The sequence below is a fragment of the Sebastes fasciatus genome, chromosome 6, assembly GCF_043250625.1.
Source record: "Sebastes fasciatus isolate fSebFas1 chromosome 6, fSebFas1.pri, whole genome shotgun sequence".
NCBI lineage: Eukaryota > Metazoa > Chordata > Actinopteri > Perciformes > Sebastidae > Sebastes > Sebastes fasciatus.
In genome coordinates this window covers 11,820,595-11,847,208 of record NC_133800.1, presented here as the reverse complement: position 1 = coordinate 11,847,208, position 26,614 = coordinate 11,820,595, and the positions used below count along the sequence as shown (strand labels likewise).

The following is a 26,614-nucleotide window of genomic DNA, read 5'->3' as shown; positions in this document are numbered from 1 at the left end:
AGAAGAGAATATAACCCTGCCACAGGACACTCCCATTTCAAGATCACACACACACACACACACCCACACACGCACACACACATGCACACACACACACACACACACACCCACCCCACACACACACACACACACACACACACACACACACACACACACACACACACACACACACACACACACACACACACACACACACACACACACACACACCCACACCCACACCCACACCCACAGACTCTCACTCTACCTCTGACTTGCAGACACACACATAAATAGTACATGTACGTGTCCCTCAAAACTGATGAAATGTTGTATGGAAAGTTGCAGGCTGCCGATAAAACTGATATTTTTTTGTTTTTTTTGTTTTTCAAAAAAGCCCTTTGAGGCAAATTTCTAATTTTTGACTTTTTGACTATTCAGAAGCGGTGTCTGATCGAAGGCTTAGTACAAACTAATCCATCTTAATCAGAGGACCACATCTTTTCTGGTCACTGCTGTGTCTGGATGAGGTTATACAGAACATCTTTCCTATGCACACACCTCTCCATAACATACTTGATAAGCTGCTAAATTCATCACAGCAGTTAAAAAGCTATGGCTTCCAGCCATATGGGTAATGTCAATGGAATCCAAAAGAAGGATGATTAGTATAGCCTGAAAATATTGTACTTTTAATCCAACTTCAATGTTTTGATGGGAAATTGTATTCTGAAAATCACTTGACACTGTCACCTGTCTGCACAGCTGGTTTCCTTTTAATCACTTAAAAGCAGTTCATGAGTTTAATTTGTCACATCTTCAGACTTGATCTCCTGCCTTTTACCTGCCTGTGTGCTGAAGATCTGCATGCCCGTGTACTTTGGTGGAGCGAGCCAAAATAAATGTGGTTAGTGAAGAACACTTATAGCTCTTCTCACCAGAGCTAAACAGGTTCTTCCAGCTCTAGTAAGAAGTGCATATTCCCTGTTAGCACTGTTAGTAGTCTTTTGCAAACTACAGACTACAAAGGTGTCCACGGACCATTTGATGGTACAGGATCATCCGTAAGACTAGCCACTAACAGTGTTTTGTGGAGCTCAATATTGTATGTAATGGGGGGTTTGGATCAGATTTAACTATACGCTATGCCTGTGATTGGTCCCTGTATCTAGAGCCATGTGATAAGAGAAGTGATTGGTTCCCAAATAATTGGATCCAACTCTCAGCTGTGTGTTAACTCTGCCCTTGTGTATATTACTGAACTGAATTTGTATACTTAACACACTCTGAAGAAGGCTCTGTGCCGAAACGCACAAATGTATGTATGTCTATTGTGATGTGAGCCAGTTAAGTGAAATGTTAGTATTTTGTTCTCCATGATTTTGAAATATGGGATGTGCTACCCTATCACATTTTTATGCTTTTTGGACTTTGGATCCAGCACTCCACCGTGAATCCCATTGTTGAAGCGCTACCTTCTTTACCAAAACATAAAGTTATTATTAAATTTCACATAAAATAGTTGGGAATTACGGATTTACAAAAAACGCAATAGGTGTCACATATTTCACGATAACTTTAAATATACCTTTAATTGTCCTGCTTTGTTGTTCTTCCTGGCTGTTCTATCTATTACTGTGTACATTGAGAGGAATACAAAAAAAATTCAAATCAAATCTAGTCCTTGTATGTGTACACATCCTTAGCCAAAAAAGGTTATTGTTGAGCTTTTAGAGTTGCTGGAAGTTAAATCAGCTGTCAAGTCTGTTTACACTGAGTTCACATTTATGAATACAAAATGTATGAATAAGCCTGAGTAGGCAAAGGGAAGTCTAAATGTAAAAGCTGAAGGTTGATCAGCATCTATACAATTTTCCATTACACATTTTCTCATTGAAACTAATACGAACAAAATAGCTGCTGGCACACTGCAATAAGAATGATAGTAAATGAGAAAAGAGCGTTCAAAATTACAAAAATATGTCAAACATTAAGGAATCTGTTTTATGCTAATTATTGTTGACTCAAATGACTGATCTGATAAATGCAGAGATTGGTGGAATTTATTGAGCTTAGAGAGAGAAGAGCACCAGTTGGAGGTGAACATGGAGGATGAGGAGGAGCAATAAGATAGATAGATAGATAGATAGATAGATAGATGGATAGTAACTTTATTGATCCCGAGGGAAATTCAAGTTTCCAGCATCACAGTTCCATAGTGCAAAACATGTTAATAAAAAGGTAGCAAAAAAGTTAGTAGTGCAAAGTACAAAGTACAAAAAAATAAAAATAATATACCAGATATATATTAATACAAGGAGATGAAGAAAACTATTATAACTGAATATAGTGCAAGGTAACAACTGTGATACACGACTATTAAAAAAGTGAATATAGTGCAGAAGAGACTGTTAAAAATGAGTATAGTGCAGGGTATCTCCAGTATCTTAGTCTATGAAAGTGCACTGTGTGCATTATTATCTGCAGACCGTCCTCCTTTGTCCCCCCCCCCCCCCCCCACCCCCCCCCCTCTTCCCTAGAGAGGTATAAGGTATAAGGTATAATGCATCAATAAGCATCTCTGATGCACAGCTCTCGTAGAATAAATTATCTTAGAACTCCCCCCCAGAAAAAAAGTAAAAAATGGGAGAAGCATCAGTAAGAGCAACAGAGTAGGGAGGGATATATGAGTTCATGTTCAAGAGACGCCTTGTGAGATAATGGAGGAGAGATCAGGTCCAAGATAATTCAGAAGAGGGCTGCCAAATATTGTGGAACTGATCTACTTTGGCATGTAGAATATTTGTGAGATAATCCAAAGGGACCATCTCAAATATGACTTTACGCCAGCCTTGAACAGAGGGTTTCTTATCACTGATCCACTGTAATAATATATACATATTTTATTATTTTTTAACAAGGAAAAATGGGAGAAGCATCAGTAAAAGAGCAACAGAACAGCTGCAGCTGGCTCTATTCATTCATGACCAAGGACGCCTGCTAAACCTCATACGTCATTAGCGCGCGACCTGCTGCTATGTTGAACGCGCCATTCCTACAAGCGTGTGTCTCCATCTCCATCACACTATTACCACTGACAGAGCTTCAGCAGAGCTTTACCGCTGATCCTGCTCCTCTACCGTCACTCTTTTAGGTGAGTCCGTGTTTCCTTGTTTATATTTGACACATGTACTTGAGGAGAGAGGTTGTTTACCAGCAGACACTCTGTCGGCCCTTTGGTGTCACATTGTATACGTTTAGCTTGCTAGCTAGCTCAAAGTTAGCTCTGGAAACTGTCAGTGTCGCCTCTTTCACTAGTGGAGGTGTCTTATTCTCATTGTAGGGTCACACAGAGAGAAAGAGAGGGCCATTACAGCAACCTGGACTATACTGAGAATGATTCACAGCTGATTCAGTCCACTGTGGATCACATGATGATGTACATGTGATGGTAACGTTGCAGCTCTCTGGTGACCACTGAGCTTGTTTTGATTCTCTCAACCTAACTAACACTTCATAGACGCTTCCTAGCTGATGTGATTGTGTCAAGATGTTGACATCTTTATCATAAAGGCATCTACAGTGGAGGCACACAGCTGTAGTTATACTGTAACAGGGCCACTCAGAGTATAACTTTAGTCAGATCAATCCTATAGGCGCTTCGTAGATCAGGGTTGAGTTGGTGGAGCTGTGATGCTATCAACATGTAGCCTGATTATCTAGCTTATAAAGTCATGCTGCCGCTAGCTTACTTGTTCACTCAGCCTGCATTTGACTCCTAGGTTAGCTAGTGTTAGCGGCAGAGGCCATATTATATGCAAACCACCCAGACATCTAGCAGGCTCACCTTGGGAAAAGACCCCCAACACAGTGGCAGTAGTAGCTACAATACAAACAACAACAACAACAACACTGAGCTGTTAGTGTTGCCCTGTGTGTTAGCCTGCATGTTTGCTCTGCAGATTCTAGTTTTTCAGATTCAGAAGCTAGTTTCATGTTGTACATTTCTAGCATATGTGGTGGTGAGGGTGTACAGTATGCATTTCTGATCTGGCCCAAAGCCCAGCATGTAATGGGAATGACAGATCAGATAAGATATTCCTTTGTTAGTCCCGCAGTGGGGACATTTGCAGTGTACAGCAGCAAAGGGGATAGTGCAGAAAAACAAGATGCATCAGCTATCACAGTAAAAAAGAGCTAAACAAAGTGTAACAAAATATGAACCATTTAAATGGAAAGAAGTATAACAATAGGAGCAGTATATACAGTATTGACAATAAACAGACTATTAACACAATTGCACAAGTGGAAAATTATATTGCACAGTGAGAATTAAATGAAATTCCACCTGAAAATATCAGGTTATTGTCAGTTTTTTGGTGTGTAAGTGGTCTACTGGGAGCAGTGCTGGTTGTGGTCTACTGGGAGCAGTGCTGGTTGTGGTCTACTGGGAGCAGTGCTGGTTGTGGTCTACTGGGAGCAGTGCTGGTTGTGGTCTACTGGGAGCAGTGCTGGTTGTGGAGTCTGACAGCTGCAGGAAGGTGCACCTATATACAATCTGGTAATAGGCCCTTTTCACAGAGGACATTTTTATATGTCACATAAAAGAAAAGGATGACATAATATAAGATTAATTCCATCTAGCTGCTTTGTTTTCAGGGTCCTGGTATTTTGCATGCTGGCTCACTGTCACACTGCCATGGCTTTCTGGGACACTTGAATAGAAGTGGAGCCGTCGTCAGTGTTATTAGTACCACCTGTGCTTGTCCTACAATGACAAGTCAAAGGATCTGCAGTGAAAGAGGCCTAGATATTTAGTGGACTGCTAGAGAAGCAGCACCAATAGCAACTGACCTCATTTCAGCTGTACATGGATGTTGTAATGTTACAAGAATTGGTATCGTCCTTTGCCAGTTAAAGATGGTTTGACACAGTTGACAGTACCACATGCACACTGCATATGAACTCTGGGCCGGCTGTTGCATCTGACTGGAGGCACCTTTCACTGATTGCCAGTCCTTTTTGAGGGTGTCTCCTACTGCGAGTAAAGTACGAGTAGTAAAGGAGTCTTGCAGTGACATTGTCAGACATCACTGACAATCTCCACCCGAGTCATATGACAGTCTTTAAATAAGACCAGTCCCTGCATTCAAACATGTATTGATGTATAACACAGACATTGTTGACATATCACGACGCCACCTGTTCATCTTGACAGTGTCTCAAAACACCAGACCGCTCACAGATGTGAATCTTCTTCTTCTTTCGGTTGCTGCCGTCTGTTTCCATCTCTTCCTGTCCTCTGCATCTCCCTCTGTTGCTCCAACCACGTGCATGTCCTCCCTCACCACATCTATAAACCTCCTCTTTTGCCTTCCTCTTTCCCTCTTGCCTGGCAGCTCCATCCTCAGCATCTCTCCTTAGCACATGTCCAAAGGCAAGGCAAGGCAGCTTTATTTGTATAGCACATTTCAACAACAGGGCAATTCAAAGTGCTTTACAGAAACATTCAAGAACATTGCGACAAAATGCAAAAGAACATTAAGAAATAATTAAAACAGTTATAAAAACATAAAAACATTAAAACATTAAAAATTAGAAAATAAAAACAAGCTAAAAATAAAAGCTAGGATAGAAACTAAAATTGCATAAAACTCAAAAGAGTAGAAGTTATAGTGCAGTGTCAGAATAAAAGGCACCCGCAAACAGGAAAGTTTTAAGCTTTGTTTTAAAAGAAGTGAGAGTTGGAGCGGTCCTGCAGGTTTCTGGGAGCTTGTTCCAGATATTTGGTGCATAAAAACTGAATGCTGCTTCTGCATGTTTAGTTCTGACTCTGGGGACACTAAGCAGACCTGATCCAGATGACCTGAGAGGTCTGGATGGTTCATAACACAGCAGAAGATCAGAAATGTATTTTGGCCCTAAACCATTTAGTGCTTTGTAAACCAGCAGCAGTATTTTGAAATCAATTCTCTGAGAGACAGGCAGCCAGTGTAGAGACTTCAGAACTGGACTGATGTGATCCACTTTCTTGGTCTTAGTGAGGACTCTAGCAGCAGCGTTCTGAATCAGCTGCAGCTGTCTGATCGATTTTTTAGGAAGACCAGTAAAGACGCCGTTACAGTAGTCAAGTCGGCTGAAGATAAATGCATGGACTAGTTTTTCCAAATCCTGCTGAGACATCAGTCCTCTAATTCTTCTTATATTCTTCAGGTGATAGAAGGCTGTCTTTGTAATTGTCTTAATATGGCTGTTAAAGCTCAGGTCTGAGTCCATGACTACACCAAGGTTTCTGGCTTGGTCTGAGCTTTTTAACATCACAGATTGTAGGTGAGCACTAACCTTTAATCTTTCTTTTTTGGCTCCAAAAACTACGACCTCAGTTTTGTCTTTGTTCAACTGAAGAAAATTCTGGCACATCCAATTATTGACTTGTTCAATGCACTCACTCAGTGCTTGTATTGGACTGTAGTCTCCTGGTGATAGAGTTATGTAAATTTGTGTGTCGTCTGCATAGTTATGGTAATTTATTTTGTTGTTCTCAAAAATCTGACCCAGTGGGAGCATGTAGATGTTAAACAAAAGAGACCCCAAGATGGAGCCTTGGGGAACTCCGCATGTGATTTTGTTCAGCTCAGATTTACAATTACCTATAGACACAAAGAAGTCCCTGTCTTTTAGGTAGGATTTAAACCAGCTGAGTGCTATGCCAGAAATACCCACCCAGTTTTCCAGTCGGTCTAGTAATATATTATGGTCAACCGTGTCGAATGCAGCACTGAGATCCAGTAAAACTAAAACCGTAGTTCTACCACTGTCTGTGTTCAATTGGATGTCATAGAAGACCTTAACAAGAGCAGTCTCAGTGCTGTGGTTTCGTCGAAAACCTGACTGGAAGACATCAAAAGAGTTGTTTAGTGCCAGAAAGCTATTTAATTTTTGAAAAACTGTTTTTTCAATTATTTTAGACAAGAATGGAAGATTTGATATCGGTCTGTAATTATTTACTACTGATGAGTCCAGATTGTTCTTTTTGAGGAGTGGTTTGATGACAGCAGTTTTCAGGGCCTGTGGGAAGACTCCTGAAACAAGAGATGCATTAACAATCTGTAAAAGCTCTGAGACCATACAATCTGATACTTTTTTGAAAAGGCCTGTTGGCAGAATGTCAAGGCAGCATGAGGAGGATTTTAGATGTTGTATGATTTCCTCCAGGTATGTCTGATTTATTGGATAAAACTGTGTCATGGTATTTGCGCCAGGTTTAAGTGGACGCAGGGGAAACAAACATCCTGTACCTGCTATGGAGGAAGTGACTGCTTGTCTGATTTTGTGAATTTTTTCTGTAAAAAAGGAAGCAAATTCATTGCAGGACCTGGAGGATAAAAGTTCAGAGGCTACTGACACAGGAGGGTTTGTTAGCCTGTCGACAGTAGCAAATAGGGCACGTGCATTGTTATTGTTTTTGGTGATGATGTCAGAGAAGAAGGACCGCCTTGCATTTTTCAGTTCTGAATTATAAATGCAAAGTCTCTCTTTATAGATGTCATAATGAACTTGTAGATTTGTTTTCCGCCACTGGCGTTCAGCTTTTCGACACTCTCTTTTTTCATTTCTTACCAACATGGTATTTCTCCATGGAGATTTTTTCTTACCAGAGACAATCTTCACCGTGGTGGGTGCAATGGTATCAATAACATTTGTCATTTTAGAATTGAAATTATCTACAAGCTCATTGACCGAGGTCCAGGGGAGGGTGGGTGTGGAAGAGAAAGCCTGAACAAATTGATCACTGGTGTTTTCAGTGATATACCTTTTTGTGATTACCTCTGTCTGATCATTCCTGTGCACAGGAAGAGTACTCTCAAAGAATACACAGGAATGATCAGACAGAGCAACATCCATCACTACAACCTTGGAAATGTTCAGGCCCTTTGATATGATTAAGTCCAAAGTGTGTCCCCTATTGTGTGTGGGCTCTGTCACATGCTGACTCATTCCATAGTTATCAAGAACCTGACACAGTTCTTTGGCCCCTCTGTCCTGTTGGTTGTCAACATGGATGTTAAAATCACCAACAATGACTACACAGTCAAAGTCAACACAAATTACAGACAGCAGTTCAGTAAAATCATCAAAAAAGTTTGCACAGTATTTAGGTGGCCTGTAGATATTGAGAAACAAAGCTCGAGAAGAGGAGTTCAGCTGAAGAGCGACATATTCAAAAGAAGCAAAATGTCCATAAGATATCTGTTTGCATTGGAGAGAATCATTAAACAACATGGCAACTCCACCTCCTTTCTTATGCATTCTAGCTTCGCTCATAAAACTAAAGTTGGGAGGAGTTGACTCGATAAGAACAGCTGCACTGTTATTTTGGTCTAACCAAGTTTCAGTTAAAAACATAAAATCAAGCTTGTGCTCAATAATAAAATCATTGATTAAAAAACTTTTTCCTGCCAAAGACCTGACGTTTAACAGGGCTAGCTTTAATGTGCTAGAAGCATTATTATTATTTTTTGGGACATGGTTTGGCTGGCAAGGAATCAATGCTAAATTTGATAAATTAGCACAATCAGTCAAAATCTTCCTGTTTCTTTGTAGGTTCACCATTCTTTTTCTACTACTTATTAGAACTGAGATAGAAGAAGCTCTCATCACACAGGGCCCCAGCTTATCCTGGAAACAGTCACGTGTATCATTAGCCTTGAAGCCTGGACCCAACACATATCAATCTGTGCTTGCAACATTTTGTAAAGGAACATCCTTATCAGGCTGCGGAGACAGAGGCTGATTCCATTGTGGAGGGGATGGAGGTGGTGGGTGTCGTGTTTGTGGAGATGGTGCCAAAGTTGTTCGAGGTCGACCTCGTGGGGGGATCATGGGAGAGAAAATGGGTGTAGGGCGGGGAGTAAGTTTAGTTCCAGCATTGACCAGCTCCTTCATGTGGTCAGTGAACTCCAAGAGGGGGGAGGAGGGAGAAAGGGTGATAAGCGAGGATGAGGACGCCTCCTCTTGTCTCTGCTGTATCCCAGGGCTGGCTTGTGGTGGGGGGTGAAATGATTCTCCTTGAGGTCCCCTGGCACATTGTGTTGTGTCTTCGTCCAGTGGTGATTCCTCTTGTCTCGCGTCCTTGGCAGAGGGAACAGATGAATGACGCAGGAAGTAGAATAGGTTGGAGTTGAACAATTTTACTCCTGACTTGTTTAGGCAGAGTCCATCTGCCTTGAAGAGATGTCTGCGGTCCCAAAAAAAGTTAAAATTGTCAATAAAATGCACTGAGTGGGATTTGCATGCTGTTGAAAGCCATGTGTTCAGTCCCAGCAATCTGCTGAATCTCTCGACTCCTCTTCTGATTGGCGGCAGGGGTCCACTGATAAACACCTGAGCATTCACAGAGCTGACCGTGTTTAGCAGACCAGTAAAGTCCCGTTTCAGCACTTCAGACTGTTGCTTCACAACATCATTCGACCCAATGTGCAATACCACATTTTTCACATTTGGGTGTGCAGTCACAATATCCAGGATTCTTTCTGCCAGATCAGAGACCATATCTTTGGGAAAACAGAGTACTTTGATGTCTTTACTCCACATGCTTTTCACATCTTTAACAGCAGCATCACCCACAATCAGAGTTTGAGTTTGAGGCCCAGTTGTTAGCTTTCCCTGTAGCCTTTTACCTTAAGTGTTGCTTTTGGTTCTTACCCTGCTGTGTGAAGAGTTGACATTATCCAGGGCATCAGATCGAGATCCAGGGTCCTGCAACAGTGGAGCAAATCTGTTCTCCAGTTGCAAACTTCTTTGTTGGGGAGGTTTGTTACTCATCCTTCCTTTCACAGTTGTCCACGGTTGGACCTTACTTTGTACAGGGGTTGATGAGGCACTATGCTCGGATGCTAATGCAGGCCAGCCGGTCGCATCACATATCTGAGGGTGCTGGGTTCTGCCTGTAAGTTTTCCTCCCATTTCCCAGGGACATGATTTACGCTTTGGCTTCGCACCAAGAGCGTTCCAGGGAGGACTACTAGTCGATTTATTGCCCTCTTGATTCTTGGTGGTCTTGTTGGTGCTAATTAGCTTTCTATTAGCCTGTTCCAGTTCACTGTTTTGAATCAGCGGTAGAGTGGTTTCATTCCCACATAATCCATTCACCTCCGCATTCACTTTGAGCCGGATAATCTTTGTTTCCAGCACTGCTATCTTCTGTAGAAGTTTGTAGTAGTCATCCGTGGAGAAGGGAGGCATCTTGCTGCTGATTAGCTTTAGCCAAGCACCTCGCTCCCGTTCACTAAAGTACAGGCTTGTGCTGCTGATAGGCCACGCTCACAAAGTAAAACAGTTTTTGAAATAGTGGTAGCCTTCAGTTTCTTTCATAAATTAAACTCCCAGTGATTTGTAAGTATCCAGGACCCGTTTTCCAAAAATTTAGTAGCGAAAGATAAGCATAGCAATGATAAAAAGAAAGCAAAGCGAAGAGCAACTCAGCGAAGCGTCTGCACAGGAGGAAGAGCAGGAAGCGAATCATCTCAACCTCGCCTCTCTTGTTTTGTCTCCAAGCCGTCTAACCTGAGCTGTCCCCTTTAATATACTCATTCCTAATCCTGTCCATCCTTGTCACTCCCAACGAAAATCATAGCATCTTCAACTCTGCCACCTCCAGCTCCGCCTCCTCTCTTTTTGTCAGTGCGGCTGCCCCCAAACCATACAACATAGCTGGTCTCACTACCATCCTGTAAGCCTTCCCTTTCACTCTGCTCACATATGTGAATACAGTTTTCTAAACACTTAAAGATAGCTCTCCTTAATCACATTACAACGTGCCCAAACACCTCGTTTCTGCCAAGCTCACTGCTTACGCCATGAAGCATGTGTGCACAAAAAAGCACTCAGCTGAGAATAGAGAGCCGGAGTCACGCCACTTTCAGTGGACCATCATGGGATCTTATTTCAGAAAAAATATGAACGGTAGTCAACGGAGAGAGATAAATATTTAGTTGATCCCCTTTGAATTGCGACCATGAATCACACATATGATGTTTGTCAATTTAAAACATAATTTTGCAAGTCAAGAAAGTCGCAGTTTGTTGTAAAACAGGTAAAGTATAAGACTGTCTCTCTCTGAAGCTACGATGCCTGTGTTTTTTTGTACTGGGATGTACTCACAAGAGCAACGGGTCTTGCTCCTTCTTTTGCTTCCCGGCTGATAAAAAGACCAGGAGTCGCTGGATAAAGCACATCAGGTCAGATAACGTTTCATCTGAGCGTGGAACACACGAGAGATGTAGTTCACTGAGCAGTTTCACACAAAACTAAATGATACTACGACAAACCTACGACAAACTGTGATTTTCTTGACTTGAAAAATGATGTTTTAAATTGACAAAACATCATATGTGTGATGCACAATTCAAACGGGATCAAAAAATGATTTATTTCTCTTTGTTGGCTACCGTTCATATTTTTTCTGAAATATGGTCCCATGGGGTTCACCGGAAGGGGAGGGACTTCAGCTCTCTATGGGGGCGTCTACAGAATCTGTGTCAGCAGAGTTGCTTTGGGGGAAAACACAGTGCATTGCAGTTTAGTTAGTGATATTTTAGAGGTGGTGTAGCCCAACTCTTGGGTTTCTCAAAACTGAGATAAATGCTTATCCAGGTTTCTGAAATCAGGATAGGATGTTTCAAGGGGATCCCCTGTCCTACCAAAATACTAGTGTGCATGCACATTAATTGTAGCATTATGGCTACCAGGTGGATTTTTATCTTGATGTTGTTTCATGTGGAAAATGATCCCTGTGTTGTGAGACATAAATGCCCTTTATTTATTTATTTATTTATTTAAAAAGGATCCCCATTAGCTGATACCAATGGCACCAGCTAGTCTTCCTGGGGTCCGAAATCATGTACATTAATTTATCACATACATACTATATACAACATCACATTTGTGTTACACTAATAACACTCAAATTTTCAAACATATATAAATTTCAAATTTCAAATTCATACACAAATCTTCCACAATTTTTTTTTTTTTTTTTTTTTTTTGTTTAGCCTCAAGGCCCATCATCAGGGAAAAAGGAACAAAGAAAACAAAGAAAACCATACATGACCAACACTGGACTATCGATCAGCTGTTTAAGTAATGTATTCGTAGATGGTATTTGAATGTGGATTTGTTAGAGGATAGACTGGTACTACTCTTGCTATACGTTCACACCTTATAACAGAATCTTCTAATAGATTTGTTACTGAATTAATAATTCAAGGGGCTGTTTTATTAAAAGAATCTGTCTCTGTTATGTTACAACAGTTCGCATTCTTGTGTGAACACGACCCTAATTTAGTACATGCAATTACAGAAGCACACAATGGATCATACTGGAGATTTGTTTCTGGGCTGCAGATGGCAGCCTTGCTCAATATTTCCCCAAACTTACTAATGAAAGCTCACTTCAACCGCACTACCTCTACTGGTCTCACAGATTATAGTTTCTCCACTCAGTCTGTTAGGGTTAAGTGCTTACTAAAACAATCCAGCTGTTTTTAAGTGTGTTTTTAACACAGTTTGTATCCGGAATAAAGTGCTTCTGATAGCTCCGGACTGCAATATCTTGACATGATTAGTTGACAGACATACATAACATATTTCTTAGGTTTTTCATCTCATGCTTGTCGGAAATATTCTCTGAAACTATTTGGAATGCACCCAACGTTGAAGAAGAAGAAGAAAAGTTTGCTATGTTTTGTAGAAAAAGTAAACAACCATGTTATTTTTTCTCATCAGTTGTTGTATTGTTGATAAGCTCCTCTGGAGATGTTGAGATATGACCTCCATAAGGAAGGATTCATAATGTAGGTCTGGTTATGGTTTATTTTTCTATCTGAGAATCCCTTTTTTGAGGCACAGAGGCGACTGACTCGGGTACTTTGAAAATGAAAAACACCATTGGACCTGTGAAGCTGAGGTGCTTGAATACTATCTGGGACATAGTCATCTCATACCACGCATAGAGCTGTTCTGTCAGTGATTCTATCAGGTGTGCTTTCCTCTTTATTCAGAGGGATTTGTTTCTTTCTCACTATGTTTGACAGTGATTTCAGTGCTGCTTGATCTATAATAAAAATGGATGAAAAAAGGGATAAAGCCAGACAAAGCAAAAGAGAAGACTCCTTGTTCTGACATTTTTTTGTAGATGTAATTTGACTGCCTTCCGCTTTCAATTGATGTTTTATTATGATGTATTTCCCTACAGTGAAACTATTTTAAAAGTTTTTTTCTTTTTTAACTCGGCCAGAACTTTTCTCAACACGAGCAATGAAACTCTTCTCTTGTCTGCTCCTTCCTCTTCCCTCCCCCCCTCTCACGTTCCCCTGCAGATATATCCAGCTATGGATATTGACGGTGCCAGTTCAGTGGTGCTGCAGGCCTTAACCCAAGCTACCAGTCAGGACACAGCTGTGCTGAAGCCTGCGGAGGAGCAGCTCCGACAGTGGGAGACTCAGCCAGGCTTCTACTCGGTCCTTCTGGTGAGGGATGCTATCAAATAATTGGAATACATGTGCTGGAGTGGAAACTATTCAAACTTTAATGAATGGAGATGTTAATGAATGTGTATCTTAGAGAAAAGCAGGACGACGTTGGGTTTTGTGCTCATTTCTGATGTTTTTGAATAAGTTTTTAAAGTAACTTAATTCAAACAATGAGAGGAGAGTGTTTCTTTGTAGATCAGTTATTAATAGAAGAGGAATATCTTAACAATCGGCATAACAATAGCAGATTGAGAAGTTATATATTCTGTTCATGTGTGACAATTCAGCCTGGCAATTTTACACAATAACGGTAATCACAGCAACAAATCAGAGGATTGTGTGGAGGTAGGGAAATGGGGAGAAAGAAGGCAGTGGAGGGCAGACAGCTGGGAATTGATTTGTGTTAAAGGGATACTAAAATTCCATTAAATGGTTTTATTGAAATTTATTCACAGATGTTTTATCCACACTTGGTATTTTTCAATGTCTAAGATCAAGTGTGGTCAAAAAGTCTGAAAAGTGGGAATAATTCAACAGGTAACTTTTAGCGCATATTCATCACGATGCTTGTGATGATCCTTGAAGGAATACTCAGACATTTTAGTTAATGTGTTTGTTTGCTGTCTCGGCTGGGTGTAAATGAGAAGATGGATTTCAGTTTCATCTCCTTTCATTCAGTAGAGAAATTGGCCCAGGGTGTGTTCTGCGTAGCTAAGCACAAAGCCCTATTCCATTCACATGAAAATGTATTATTTTCTATATTTTTGTCCTGAAAATATTGTGGAAAAGGGAGACAATAAACAATACAACGTCCTGTTTGAGTCAAAGTATATCTTACAAGACACATTTTACGCACCCAATCAACAATTATAAGATACAAAAAACAAATGTGGCTTGTATAGCATTTCATTTGTCTGACCTATCTGGCTAATGCGTAAGGTTGCCTACCCCTGATCTAATCACAGCACACTGGAGCTGCAACGATTAATTGATAAGTTGTGAACCATTAAATTCATAGCCAACTGTTTTGATAATCCAAATAATTGGTTTGAGTACATTTTTTAAGAAAACTAAAGTCAAAATTCTCTGATTCTAGCTTCTCAAATGTGACTATTTTCTATGTTTATGACAGTAAACTGAATATCTTTGAGTTGTAGACAAAACAAGAAAGTTGAGGATGTCATCCTGGGCTTTAGGAGACATTGATCTAACTTTTTCACCATTTCCTGACATTTTATAGACCAAACAACTAATCATAATCATCATCATAATAAAAAAAAATACTCAACAGACAATAAGCAATGAAAATAACCGTTAATTGGAGACACAGCTTCATCGACTTTTCATAAGATGTTCTTGACAAAATCGGGTTTATGCATCATTTTGTGTAGCAGCCTGTGCTGCCAGGGTCCACATCAGTTAAACTAAAAGTACACCATGTCCCCTGTCTCATTCAGTTTAGGCTAATTATGTCTGTACATCACGAGGGACAGCATCAATAAATAAAATGCCGGCTACAGCAGCTAAATTCCAGTTGATGAATCTAATTAAAGTTTAGTGGCAGTGTGCAGATTTCTACTTACATATTCAAGGAAATAGTTACGCTGTGCAGCCCAGCTAATGGCCTCCCATTCCCTTGATACAGAGCAGGAGGGTGTTTTATTTCTGTGAAAATAAAAACTTAAACCCTCTTTCATTTAACACGTGTTTGTTCCTACATCTCCTAGACCTGAAAAATACAGGAGCCAAGAGGATATGACCGTGCTGCTCTTTATGGAGCTCCTGCCTTTACAGTGACTTGGAGAATGACTTTGAGTACACTGTGACAGTGCTCGGCCAGATTTTCTAGGGTTATGGCTACATTTTACAGCTCAGAAGTTTAAGCACTTATAAGATAATAAAACGGCATTAGTGTGTACAAGTTGGGCTCTAGATTGCAAAGTCAAGGTGCCCTGTATTTTAATGGAGTCGACCCTTAAAGTATGGCTTGATGGCATCACAGGTCTGCATCATTATTCTTCAGTAAGGGTTGTTTTCTCTACTATAGCCTGAGCTGTCACACATCATTAAACTGTCCTTGAATTGCCTGGTATTACCCATTTGAGTTTACCAAATACTGTATATATATTTTTTTCCCTCCATAGAATATCTTCAATAACCACATGCTGGATGTGAACGTCAGGTGGCTGGCTGTGCTGTACTTCAAAAATGGCATTGACAGATACTGGAGGAGGGTAGCGCCTCAGTAAGTGCCTTCTTGCCTCTCATGTTCCCTATTGCTGTCAGCCTTGCTCTCTCATTTCTCCTATCTTAGGCTTGTTTCTTTTTCTTCTCTCTTCCACCGCTTCTTTATTCTCTCCTTCATTTTGTTCTATTCGTCAGTCTTAATCTCTCGGCCTGTTTTTTGAAGCTTTGTCATTCTCCTCAGATCTTTTTTTGTCACAGATTTATAGTTGCATTTTACTGTTGTGTCCCTATTCCTCATCGCCTTCATTTTCCTCATTGTCTTTTCTTTTTTACCGGTTATAGCCGACGTCTGCATTTCTGCCTCCACCACTTTTCACCGCCTTCTTTTTTTTTTTACCTTCCATCCTGATTATTCATATCATTGTGCTCTGATTTTACTCGGTTTATTCTTTTGTGTCTCTTTTGTCTGGCGGTAGATCGGCTTTCAGTATTCAAAGTCTGTCTTTGGGTACCTGACTAACTGGCTTTTGTTAGATTTGAATTGAACACTTGCTCTTAAATCTCCAGGACAGCAGTTGGCCGGAGGTAATCAGTTCTGCCTCAGCACTCTGTGGCCACTCTTTGACCACTTCAAATTATTGATATTCTCTTCTTTCTCTCCAAAGTTTTCTGCTCTTACCAAAGTTTGTTCACTCTTGTCAGTTATTCAGTAAACTGAATTCTATTTGCTAGAGCGCAAGGTGCAAGGTCTTTTGGTCGTTGGGATTATTTGTCATCACCTTGGGACCATTGGCATTAATCCAATAATTGGATACTACGTGGGACCATGTGGTATCACTATACAAAGCTTAGGCCACATTACATCATATTTTTATGACACTGTCAACACTGGGGTTAACAGTAATGTGTTACAACTGAGTTCAGTTTGCAACTGAGTTTTTATGCCTTCGCGCAGGCAACAGGTTGTCCGTGAATATGATATCTCAGGAATGCCTGGAGGGAATTTCATTACATTTGGCACAAACGTCCACTTGAATGAACTGATTAGAATTTGGTGGTCAAAGGTCAAGGTCTCTGTGACCTCACAAAACATGTTTTTGGCCATAACTCAAGAATTTGAATGAATGATTGAATGAATGCAACCTTTATTGCCCCTAAGGGAATTTGTTTTGCATAAAAGAATATCACGAGAATGTCAACAACCATATGTGACAGCACATAATATAACATAAAGCATGAGCATAATAAAAACATGATAAAAAGCATCATTTGGGAAATCAGGTGCAAGTTAAAAAAAAAAGGGCAAAGTTCAGACCATGTGATCCTGGCTTGTTAAGCAGCTGAATGCTGCGTGGGACAAAGAATGTGAAGCCTCTGTTATACTGTACCTGCGTCCTGAAGATACAAGTACATATTCAGGCCTTAGAGGGTGCAGTGGATCTGCTGTGATGTTGAGAGCTAAATTCATGGTGCACTAGTCTGACATGTAAGTAAGCCATTACTCAACATTGGCTCCTCTGTTATCTTACCACCCAGTTAAACAACCCCGTCCAGTTTGTTCTTGTTATGCTTTATGCCAATTATGACAACTTCACACAAATGTCTAATACGATAAAAAGAGGAAGTGATGGCATTTTGGACAGACATGGATATAAACTGCAACTTCACTGGTTTGCAGAGGCATACAACGGCAAAGCGGTAATTTTATTTTTTATATTTAAACCATAAGAAAACAATTAAAGACATGTTGAATTCGTCCGTTTTGATATTATATTTTTCTTTTATTTCTGTGAGAAACTAACCAAATGTGGATGATTTGGTGTCTTAAGATATTCCTAGTGCAGGTACAATTACATTAGTATTTTGATCAATACAACATCACATGATAATGTGAGCGTTTTGCATTACTCCCTCAATGAGCAAGAATCAACCAGCAAGTCCTCAACCTTGATATTGCTGTTTTATTTGACTGGTTTTTAATATAGGAGAAACCAGTCAAATATTATCATAGATACTGGTTACATTTCTTTTGACAGACATTTTGATATGTCATAGCTGAAAAAGCACATGTTTAACTAATGTAATTGAAAAATTACTGTATTCCATTATGGCTGCCTGCTCCACAGCCCTGGGATTGTGTCTGCTGGCTTACTGGCACGGCTGAATGGGTCACTTAAGTGTAATGGTGCCATCATTAATGTTATTAGTTCCACCTGTGCTTTTTATTGCTATGACAAGTCAAAAGGTCTGCTGTGAAAAAGGTCAATTCCTCTTTCATAACTTGGAATAACTCCCCCTTATGCTTTTTATTAATGTTATCCACGACGGTACACAGGCCTGCCATTTGTCCATAATGCTGATTTATGAATAGTGAGATTGGAATTTATTATTTTATCATAATATAATATTATTTTTTAAATATAGATGACAATAGAACATTTTCAAAATAATGTAAAAAAACAATAGAGAAAATAAATAAACATTCATGGGTTACATGCTGTACATAATGCATACCTTACTTCATATGATCTATAAAGTATTATCTCATCTCATCTTAAAGCAGAAAAAGAACCAGAAATAAACACTCAGTAGATGTTTGCCAGGTTCGGAGACAGACTTCACATCTCCTGTGTTTTCATTCTCCCTGTCCATCTCTGCACATCCATTCTAGGGTCCTAGTTTACATCAGTTACAGAATTGGGACTCTTCAATTGAGTAACTGAGATTCACCTCGGGGCTCCCTGCCCAATGAATTGAATCACTGACTTTAACCGAGCAGCCTTATAATGTTATCACTATCTTTGGTGGCTTTTCCACCCACTCGTATATAACTCAAGGTAGTTTCGGAGATGCGTGAAATTACAGTGCTTTATCCAAGATTTTTTTTTTTTTTTAACTCAACATCACACGCTGATGAAATTATAGTGAAACAGGGTAAGACATTGTTCTCTGCAAGTGCCGTCTCCTGGCTGATTAGACTGTCTGTAGAAGCAGAGTAGAGATTTCTGGCACAACTTCACCTACTTCCAAGTTGCACGGAGAAGGGAAAAAGTCTGAAGAGGTCATCACTCTAGCAACACTTGTAGTATAAAAAACAACTTTATCGTCAGACCAGACCAGATCAGAATCATCATGATGAAGGCCACAAGCTGAAACTAGGACTGTCAATCAATTCAAATATTTAATCGTGATTAAACGCCTGACTGTCCATAGTTAATCGCCATTAATCGCAAATTAATCATACATTTCTGTTCAAAATGTACCTTAAAGAGAGATTTGTCAAGTATTTAATACTCTTATCAACATGGGAGTGGGGAAATATGCTGCTTTATCCAAATGTATGTATATATTTATTATGAAATCAATTAACAACACAAAACAATGACAAATATTGACCGGAAACCCTCACAGGTACTGCATTTAGCATTCAAAATATCAAATCATAACATGGCAAACTGCAGCCCAACAGGCAACAACAGCTGTCAGTGTGTCAGTGTGCTGACTTGACTATGACTTGCCCCAAACTGCATGTGATTATCATAAAGTGGGCATGTCTGTAAAGGGGAGACTCGTGGGTACCCATAGAACCCTTTTTCATTCACATATCTAGAGGTCAGACGTCAAGGGACCCTTTTGAAAATGGCCATGCCAGTTTTCAAGCTAGTGTGACATGGTTAAAACGAGTTTGCCTTAACGCGTTATTATCACGTTAACTTTGACAGCTGGACACATTATTTTCTCTTGGCAGTCGGGTGATAAATTGTTTTATTATTTTAACAAATTTATATTTTTGTACTGCATTAACTTTCAGCTCAGAAAGGTTTTGGCGAGATTAAAAATATAATGACTAAAACTGACATTTTTGAAAATCACAGGTCAAGTAATATAAATCATGGATCAGTAATCAGGTGTACCTCGTAGCAGATTCGGTCTGCAGTCAGGCAAAGGTGAATAGTGTATTTTGAGGTGTTTTTATATGAGGCATACACCTTGGCTTTTGACTGATGTATGCGGTGTCTCCCCAACGCAATATCAGTCTTGTTTTTGCAAATATAGTGCGCCGTAGTGTGACATTTGAATGCTTTTTGTTAATGTGTCATGCATACAAACATGCCCAGCCTACACAGGCTTACAAGACACCACAAGTTTTATATAAGCCAGGTCCAGAAAGCATGCATTTGCATAATTCTTTAAACATGCTGACAAGCATGCTCATTCCTGTTTGCTAGGATGCCTGTTCCCTGAAAGGGTTTTAACATACTGAAAAAAAGATGAGAACATATCTAACAAAGTAAAACCAAAGTAATGTGCTTGTTGAAATAAAGAATCAAAGCAATTTACTGCAGAACATATTAGGGGTGTAAGAAAATATTGAGTATCGCGATATTATGTTTTGTGATGCAAAAACACTATCGATTTTTAATTAATAATTTACATGCAAAGATGAACTCAGTCAATACTTTATTTCACTTACTTTATTTGTGCCCTCTCAGTGTGTGCCCTCTCAAAGTAGTGCTGTGTTGTTGGATGTTACAGGGACTGTGATAAATGCAAATGCAGATCCCACTGTTCTGATTAAATAAAAAAAGTAAACTTTTTTCACTCAGATTTTATGCATATGATGGTGGTGTTTATACTATGACAGTTTCCCTAAAATTAAATTTAATAAATTGCAATATATCACAATATATTAAATCGTACCCACTGCAGTACATATCGTATTGCCAGATTCTTGCCAAAACACAGCCCTTAAAAAAATAGACTGTCAAGTTGGCACTACCTGAAAAATCTAAGGCAGGAGCAACTTGAATGAGAGATTTTTATTGTATTGAGAAGCTCAATTTAGCTACCTGCAGTAACAGTAAAGGGGTTTTCACACCAAATCTGCTTTCGTTCTGTATTTTTTTATTTATTTTTTATAAAACCCAGTGTCCAACTTATCATTTTTCGCCTCTGGCCCCCCCAGGCCAGTAGATCAGTTTTACCGGCCCGTTGAGTAGTTTTACCGGCCCAAAAAAAAGGGAAAAAAGTCTTCTCAGTTGGCTGTCTTTTTACATGTGATTTTTGCTACAATCCTGCTGTTGTAAGGTACAACTCAGACAAGTCATCAGTTACAACTTGTAACTAATGACTTGTCTTGTCTTGTTAGCAAAAATACTTTTCAGCCATTAATATCTATGTACGCATTTACAGATTCACAGGTGAACTGACTGAAGACTGGGATTATCAACTTGCCCTACATACTTTTTTACTGACCCCAGGCCATTTCTTATGTCGAACCCTGAAACTGATAAGTGAAACTGAAAAGATTTTCTTTTTTCCCCAGTCGTCAACTTTTCTAGTTCCTTTTGCTTACAAACACAAAACAAGGCTCAGGCACACACTTGCTTATGTTTTTTAATCTCTCCATTTTCTTCAAAGCTCGCCTCACTCCCAGATTCCCAAAATATGTGTGTTGTAAATCTTGTTTCACTAATTCACACTCTCCCCCGTAGTAATTTGTCTTCCACCCATGCCTCCTCTCTCTCTCTCTCTGCCTGAGGTTACAGCATGATTCATTCCTCACTCTTCCTCACATCAAACACTCTCCCACTCCGTCTAGCTTCTGCAGTAGCTGAAGTAAGCCAAACAGGCGAAATTATAGAGAAAATTGTTTTGTTTTTTTCAGATTGGCACTGTCACTCTTTTGCGCACACCCCCTACTCTATTTGCAAAACCTTAGGCTCATGTTGTAGACTACAAGATATGAGATGGAGGAGAGCAGGGGGTTTATCCAAAGCTTACTGATTAAATCAGGCAGCTGGCAGGACCTGCACTATAGAGTGTTATAAAGGGATTTAATTGATCCCATAACAACTTGGCAGGTTGATGTAATAATATCTTCCCTATATTAAAATATGAGGCCTGCATGTCCAGAATTTTAAATGAAATTATAAGGAGTCTCTTGGATATGAGCTGCAACAACTCAGTGGTTAGCACTCTCGCTTTTGCAGTGAAAGGGTTTAAAACTGGGCCTTTGCATGCATCTTCCTGCATCCTTATGGTATAACATCTTAAATCCATTCAATAAAGTTGTCTCAAGTGATGCACAACTAAAGAAACTGCTAACTAGCCAGACAGGCAATGTTTGAAATGTGTGTTTTACTGGTATTTCGCTGGTATATTATAGTTATTGAGAGATGTTCTTCTTGTCATTGATATTGTATTATTTTTTTTTTTTAGTAAATCCAAATATTGTGCTACTCTTGCTCTTCTTCATTCTTTCTTGACCCACTTACCTCTGCTGAACATCTTTGTGGTTGGTTTGTTCACAGTGCGTTATCAGAAGAGGAGAAGACGTCATTGCGTGCTGGTCTCATCACAAACTTCAACGAGCCTGTCAATCAGGTTAGTGGGGAAAAAATGGGATGTACTATGAAAGATTAAGACAATAATCTGATTCAGCATTATAAACTGGTACAAACAAAGAAACTCCATGATTTCGGTCTAGATTACTTAGTATAAAACCATATCATGTACAAAGAAAGTGACTAAAAGCATCATGCCACTTTTTGCATGCTATAGTCCATTTCATTTATAATGAACATTTTTCTATGTTCTACTGTAATCATTTAGCTTATAGCATGGGAATATACTTACAGAAGCTTTAAATTAGCTTGAAATGGGTCAACCATCATAATGAACAGAACACTAGATCTACAATCGTTGAAATTTTATTTATATTGTCCAAGATTTTAAACAGCATATTACACCCAGTTTGTTACCCAGTTTGACAGTTTGTTATAGGACACACTTTAGATTGTTGTAGTAGTTTGGCATAAACATGCGTGTCCACTCCACTATAATTGGACCTGTTCTGATGTTAAACTGTATTGAATATAGCTCATTGCAGGGCTCAACAATAAGGATTGCCCGCTTGCCCTGGGCAAATAAAATTCCCCGTTGGGCAAGTGAATATAGCATTTTCTAGCAAATTGTGTATTTCAACCACCTGTTGACACCATAACTATTGTGATTTTTCTCGTGGCAGCTAGATTTAATTGGATCAGACCAGCTGTTCTATCCTTACAATCAGATCACATCGCAAACAAAGAGGGAAATGAAGTTGGTTTTATTCTTGTCTTTAGGAGATAAAAATGTAGCAAAGGAGATTTTTCATTTAGAACCACAATCAAATATAAAAGTGTGTTTGTGTCATGATATGAGCTTTCATAGTGTATGTTTGAATACATTATAGCGGCACCACACACCGTCCTTTTCATAGTCTCAACAACTAGGTAGCAGCGGTGTGCCCTTCTTAGGTGCCCGGGCAGTGACGCAAACATTTGACAAAATAGTTCCCATCCTCTTCAATTACATCAGCAAGGGTAATGGTGGCTTTATGGAGAACGTCTTGCATTTTTCCTTTAACTCAATCAGGCTGGATTGGCATTGGAATAACATTCTTTAGGTTAACAGTGTTGTACTGTGATAATAGAGATTATTGCCACACTAAAACAATTTACGTGCCTTAAAGTAGCCGCCAACCTCACCAAATCAATTATCTGAGCTTTAGTGACACATGTACTCTAAGTGTACTATTTTAACAGCAGGTAATATAGATACCTGTATGCTAAATATAGCCAGACCTTTTAAATTTGTCTTCTAAAATGCTCTAAATAGGCTACACATAAGTAACTGTAATGCAATGAAATAAGAAGATAATAGAGAGGATGAAGACAGCAATTGTGCATACCGGGACTGCATTTGAGGGTCAAACCGTTTGTTTATAAGCCATTATTTGTAGTTCTCAGGGGAATGCTGCAAACAAACAAATAATTCAGAATCAAGCGGTGTGTAATACATCTGTCTGAGGGGATATGGAAGGTGGCCCTGAATGTTGGCCATCCATCCTGGTTTTTCTACAGCTTGTTGTATCCCTGAGGGACAGCCCTCCAACATCAGGACTGATAGCGTCCATATGGCGAGCAATGAATGCCATTTAAACACCATATGTCTCACCAGTCACAGCCTCTCCTCGTCGAATCGATTTAGGTTGTGCGCGCGAGTGTTCCAGTGTTATGTGGACAGTTTACATTTATTATTATTTATTATTTATTTAAGTTCTGTAATCCAAGCAAATGTTATGACCTCACCTGGCTTTACAAAACTTAATGGCTTATTGATGCTTGAAAATTTAATTTACATGCACACTGACTATTTATTGCTTACTTAAATTAGATTGCTAACCGTTTCTATCAGAGCATGCAGTCTATAGACGATGCAATACATTCTCATCCTTTTACCTCTAACTGATTGTGGATTCTGCTGTAAAACAATAACGGGGATCAAAAAAGCTAAACATTGCCATTGCTGCTTTAATATTTGTACTATAAATGTATAAATGGGCTAGATATATGTTTTTTGGAATTAAAGATGAATCCCTGAAAATATTAGATCAGCTCAAGCATGTCATAAAATGTAAACTACTGTTATACAACAATTATAATTTACAAGTTAACTGTGTGATTCGAGGGTTGTAACAGGACTATCAACTTACATGTCTACCCTTATTGATATAAATTGGGTGGACACAATATTAGAAAAGCCTCTCAGTATATGACGATACATTTCAACATCATAAGGTAGGATGTATTGCATCAGGGCTGTTGTATTAGACTGGATTTGTTTTAGCTGGCAACTGAGTGTATATCTGTTGTTACCACCCAGTCCCACCTCTCGAATATATGGATTAGGGCTGTCAAAGTTAACGTGATCATAACGAGTTTACACAAATTCGTTCTAACGACACTAATTCCTTTAACGTATTAAGCACAGAACTAAAAAACGTAAGGAATCCATTGGTACCAACTATGCAGTAGTAGCTTGTCGCAAAGGAGGATAAATAATGCTCCTAACTTGCACTTTATTTTGGTGAGAAAAAACTGGCATGGCCGTTTTCAAAGGGCACCGTTGACCGCTGACCTCAAGATATGTGAATGAAAATGGGTTCTATGGGTACCCACGAGTCTCCCCTTTACAGACATGCCCACTTTATGATAATCACATGCAGTTTTGGGCAAGTCATAGTCAAGTCAGCACACTGACACACTGACAGCTGTTGTTGCCTGTTGGGCTGCAGTTTGCCATGTTATGATTTGAGCATATTTTTCTATGCTAAATGCAGTACCTGTGAGGGTTTCTGGACAATATCTGTCATTGTTTAATAATACATATAAACATACATTTGCATAAAGCAAGCATTTTTGCCCACCCCCATGTTGATAAGAGTATTAAATACTTGACAAATCTCCCTTTTAACCTTAAAGGGAGATTTGAAACAGATAAAAAATATGCGATTAACTTGCGATTAATCGTTTTTAACTATGGATAATCATGCGATTAATCGCGATTGAATATTTTAATCGATTGAAAGCCCTAATGTGGATAATAAACTACGTCTGCTCATTTACCTGGATATTTACGTTAATGCTATATTTATGATAGAACTGTGAAAAGTTAGTATTTTGGCAGGATGTGTGAACAACAGCTGTCAAATTAAAGTCAGCATATGCTTATGTGGTGTAAAAACAGTGTTTATTACAGATGGCGTTCAAATAGTAACAGCCCTAATTGTACAGATTATAAAGATGCAACAATCCTGTTTTGAAAAGCAACTTAATCTGTCTGACTGATTGCATCTTTAACAGGAAATGGATATGGGAATAGTGTATGCACACTATGCTATACATGATATCATAATTTAATAATTTGTATCCTCGTCCAAACTACTCATTTCAAATCACACCTTAGGGCGTGATTTAGACCGTTTCAGATGTAGTCAAATTCCCATCAAGTTTACTTTAGCATAACCGCCTTCTGCTGTGTTTATGCTTTGCCTCTGGTAATCTTTTCTCTCTCTTGTGTGTCTTTCCAACAGATAGCGACCCAGATTGCAGTACTGATAGCCAAGGTGGCCCGTCTGGACTGCCCCAGGCAATGGCCAGAGCTCATCCCCATTCTGCTGGAGACGGTGAAGGGTCAGGACGGCCTGCAGCAGCACAGGGCGCTGCTAACCTTCTATCATGTCACCAAAACCCTAGCGTCCAAACGTCTGGCGCAGGACAGGCGGCTTTTCCAGGATGTAAGTCCACATTTTTTAGCTATTTGTCAGTTGTTTCGTCACCACTTAACATCTTTATTTTTGTATCTCATTGCTTGTCATTCTTGCTCATTCACTATCCCTCTCTGGCTTTTTGGGCAACACCTTATAATAACCATAATTTATAAAAAAAAAAAAAGGTAAATTGATAGTTAATTAAACTTAGTTAATAGTTATTTTACTGTTAACAATGAAATAATAATTAATAATGTTTACAAACTATTAGTAATGCTAAAATTTCTGTGTAATATGAATTAATTAGTTTATAATTTATATATTGTATCATAGCTTATAGGAGACAATAACAATTACATTCTGATTACATTATTTATTATCAATTTATTGTTGTACACATTGTAACATTTTATATACTATATTAAGTATTTGTTAATGATTACCAAATGATTTGTAAACTTTTAGGAAATCTTTCTAAATCATCTATAAACCTTACGTAGACAGATGGACCACAAACCAATTTTTAACCATTGACAAAGTATTAACTATCTATCTAAATAATGTTTATAGATGCTTATAAAGTATTTCTTAACCATTTAACAAGGTATTATAATCATCAGTTGCAACTTTATAATAGCCATCTAAACAATGTTTATAGATGGTTTACAAACCAATTAACAAAGTATTACAAATATCTGGTCTATCTATTTATGAAATGATTGTAGATGTTTTACAAGCGATTTCTTAAAGGTTTACAAATTATTTTCTAATCATTAACAAACACTTATAATATAAAATGTTATAATGTGTGCAACAATAA

At 39.0% G+C, this 26,614-nt stretch overlaps 1 protein-coding gene across 1 annotated transcript in view; it reads left to right on the top strand.

The window, feature by feature from the left end:
- Positions 1-2,992: 2,992 nt before the first annotated feature.
- ipo11 (importin 11) overlaps positions 2,993-26,614 on the top strand; it is a 154,030-nt gene continuing 130,408 nt past the window's right edge. The window contains exons 1-5 of the mRNA XM_074637658.1: positions 2,993-3,133; positions 13,359-13,508; positions 15,656-15,756; positions 22,013-22,085; positions 25,618-25,821. Coding sequence (XP_074493759.1) covers positions 13,371-13,508; positions 15,656-15,756; positions 22,013-22,085; positions 25,618-25,821 — 516 coding nt within the window. The 5' untranslated portion in view covers positions 2,993-3,133; positions 13,359-13,370. The remainder of the gene's footprint in view (positions 3,134-13,358; positions 13,509-15,655; positions 15,757-22,012; positions 22,086-25,617; positions 25,822-26,614) is intronic.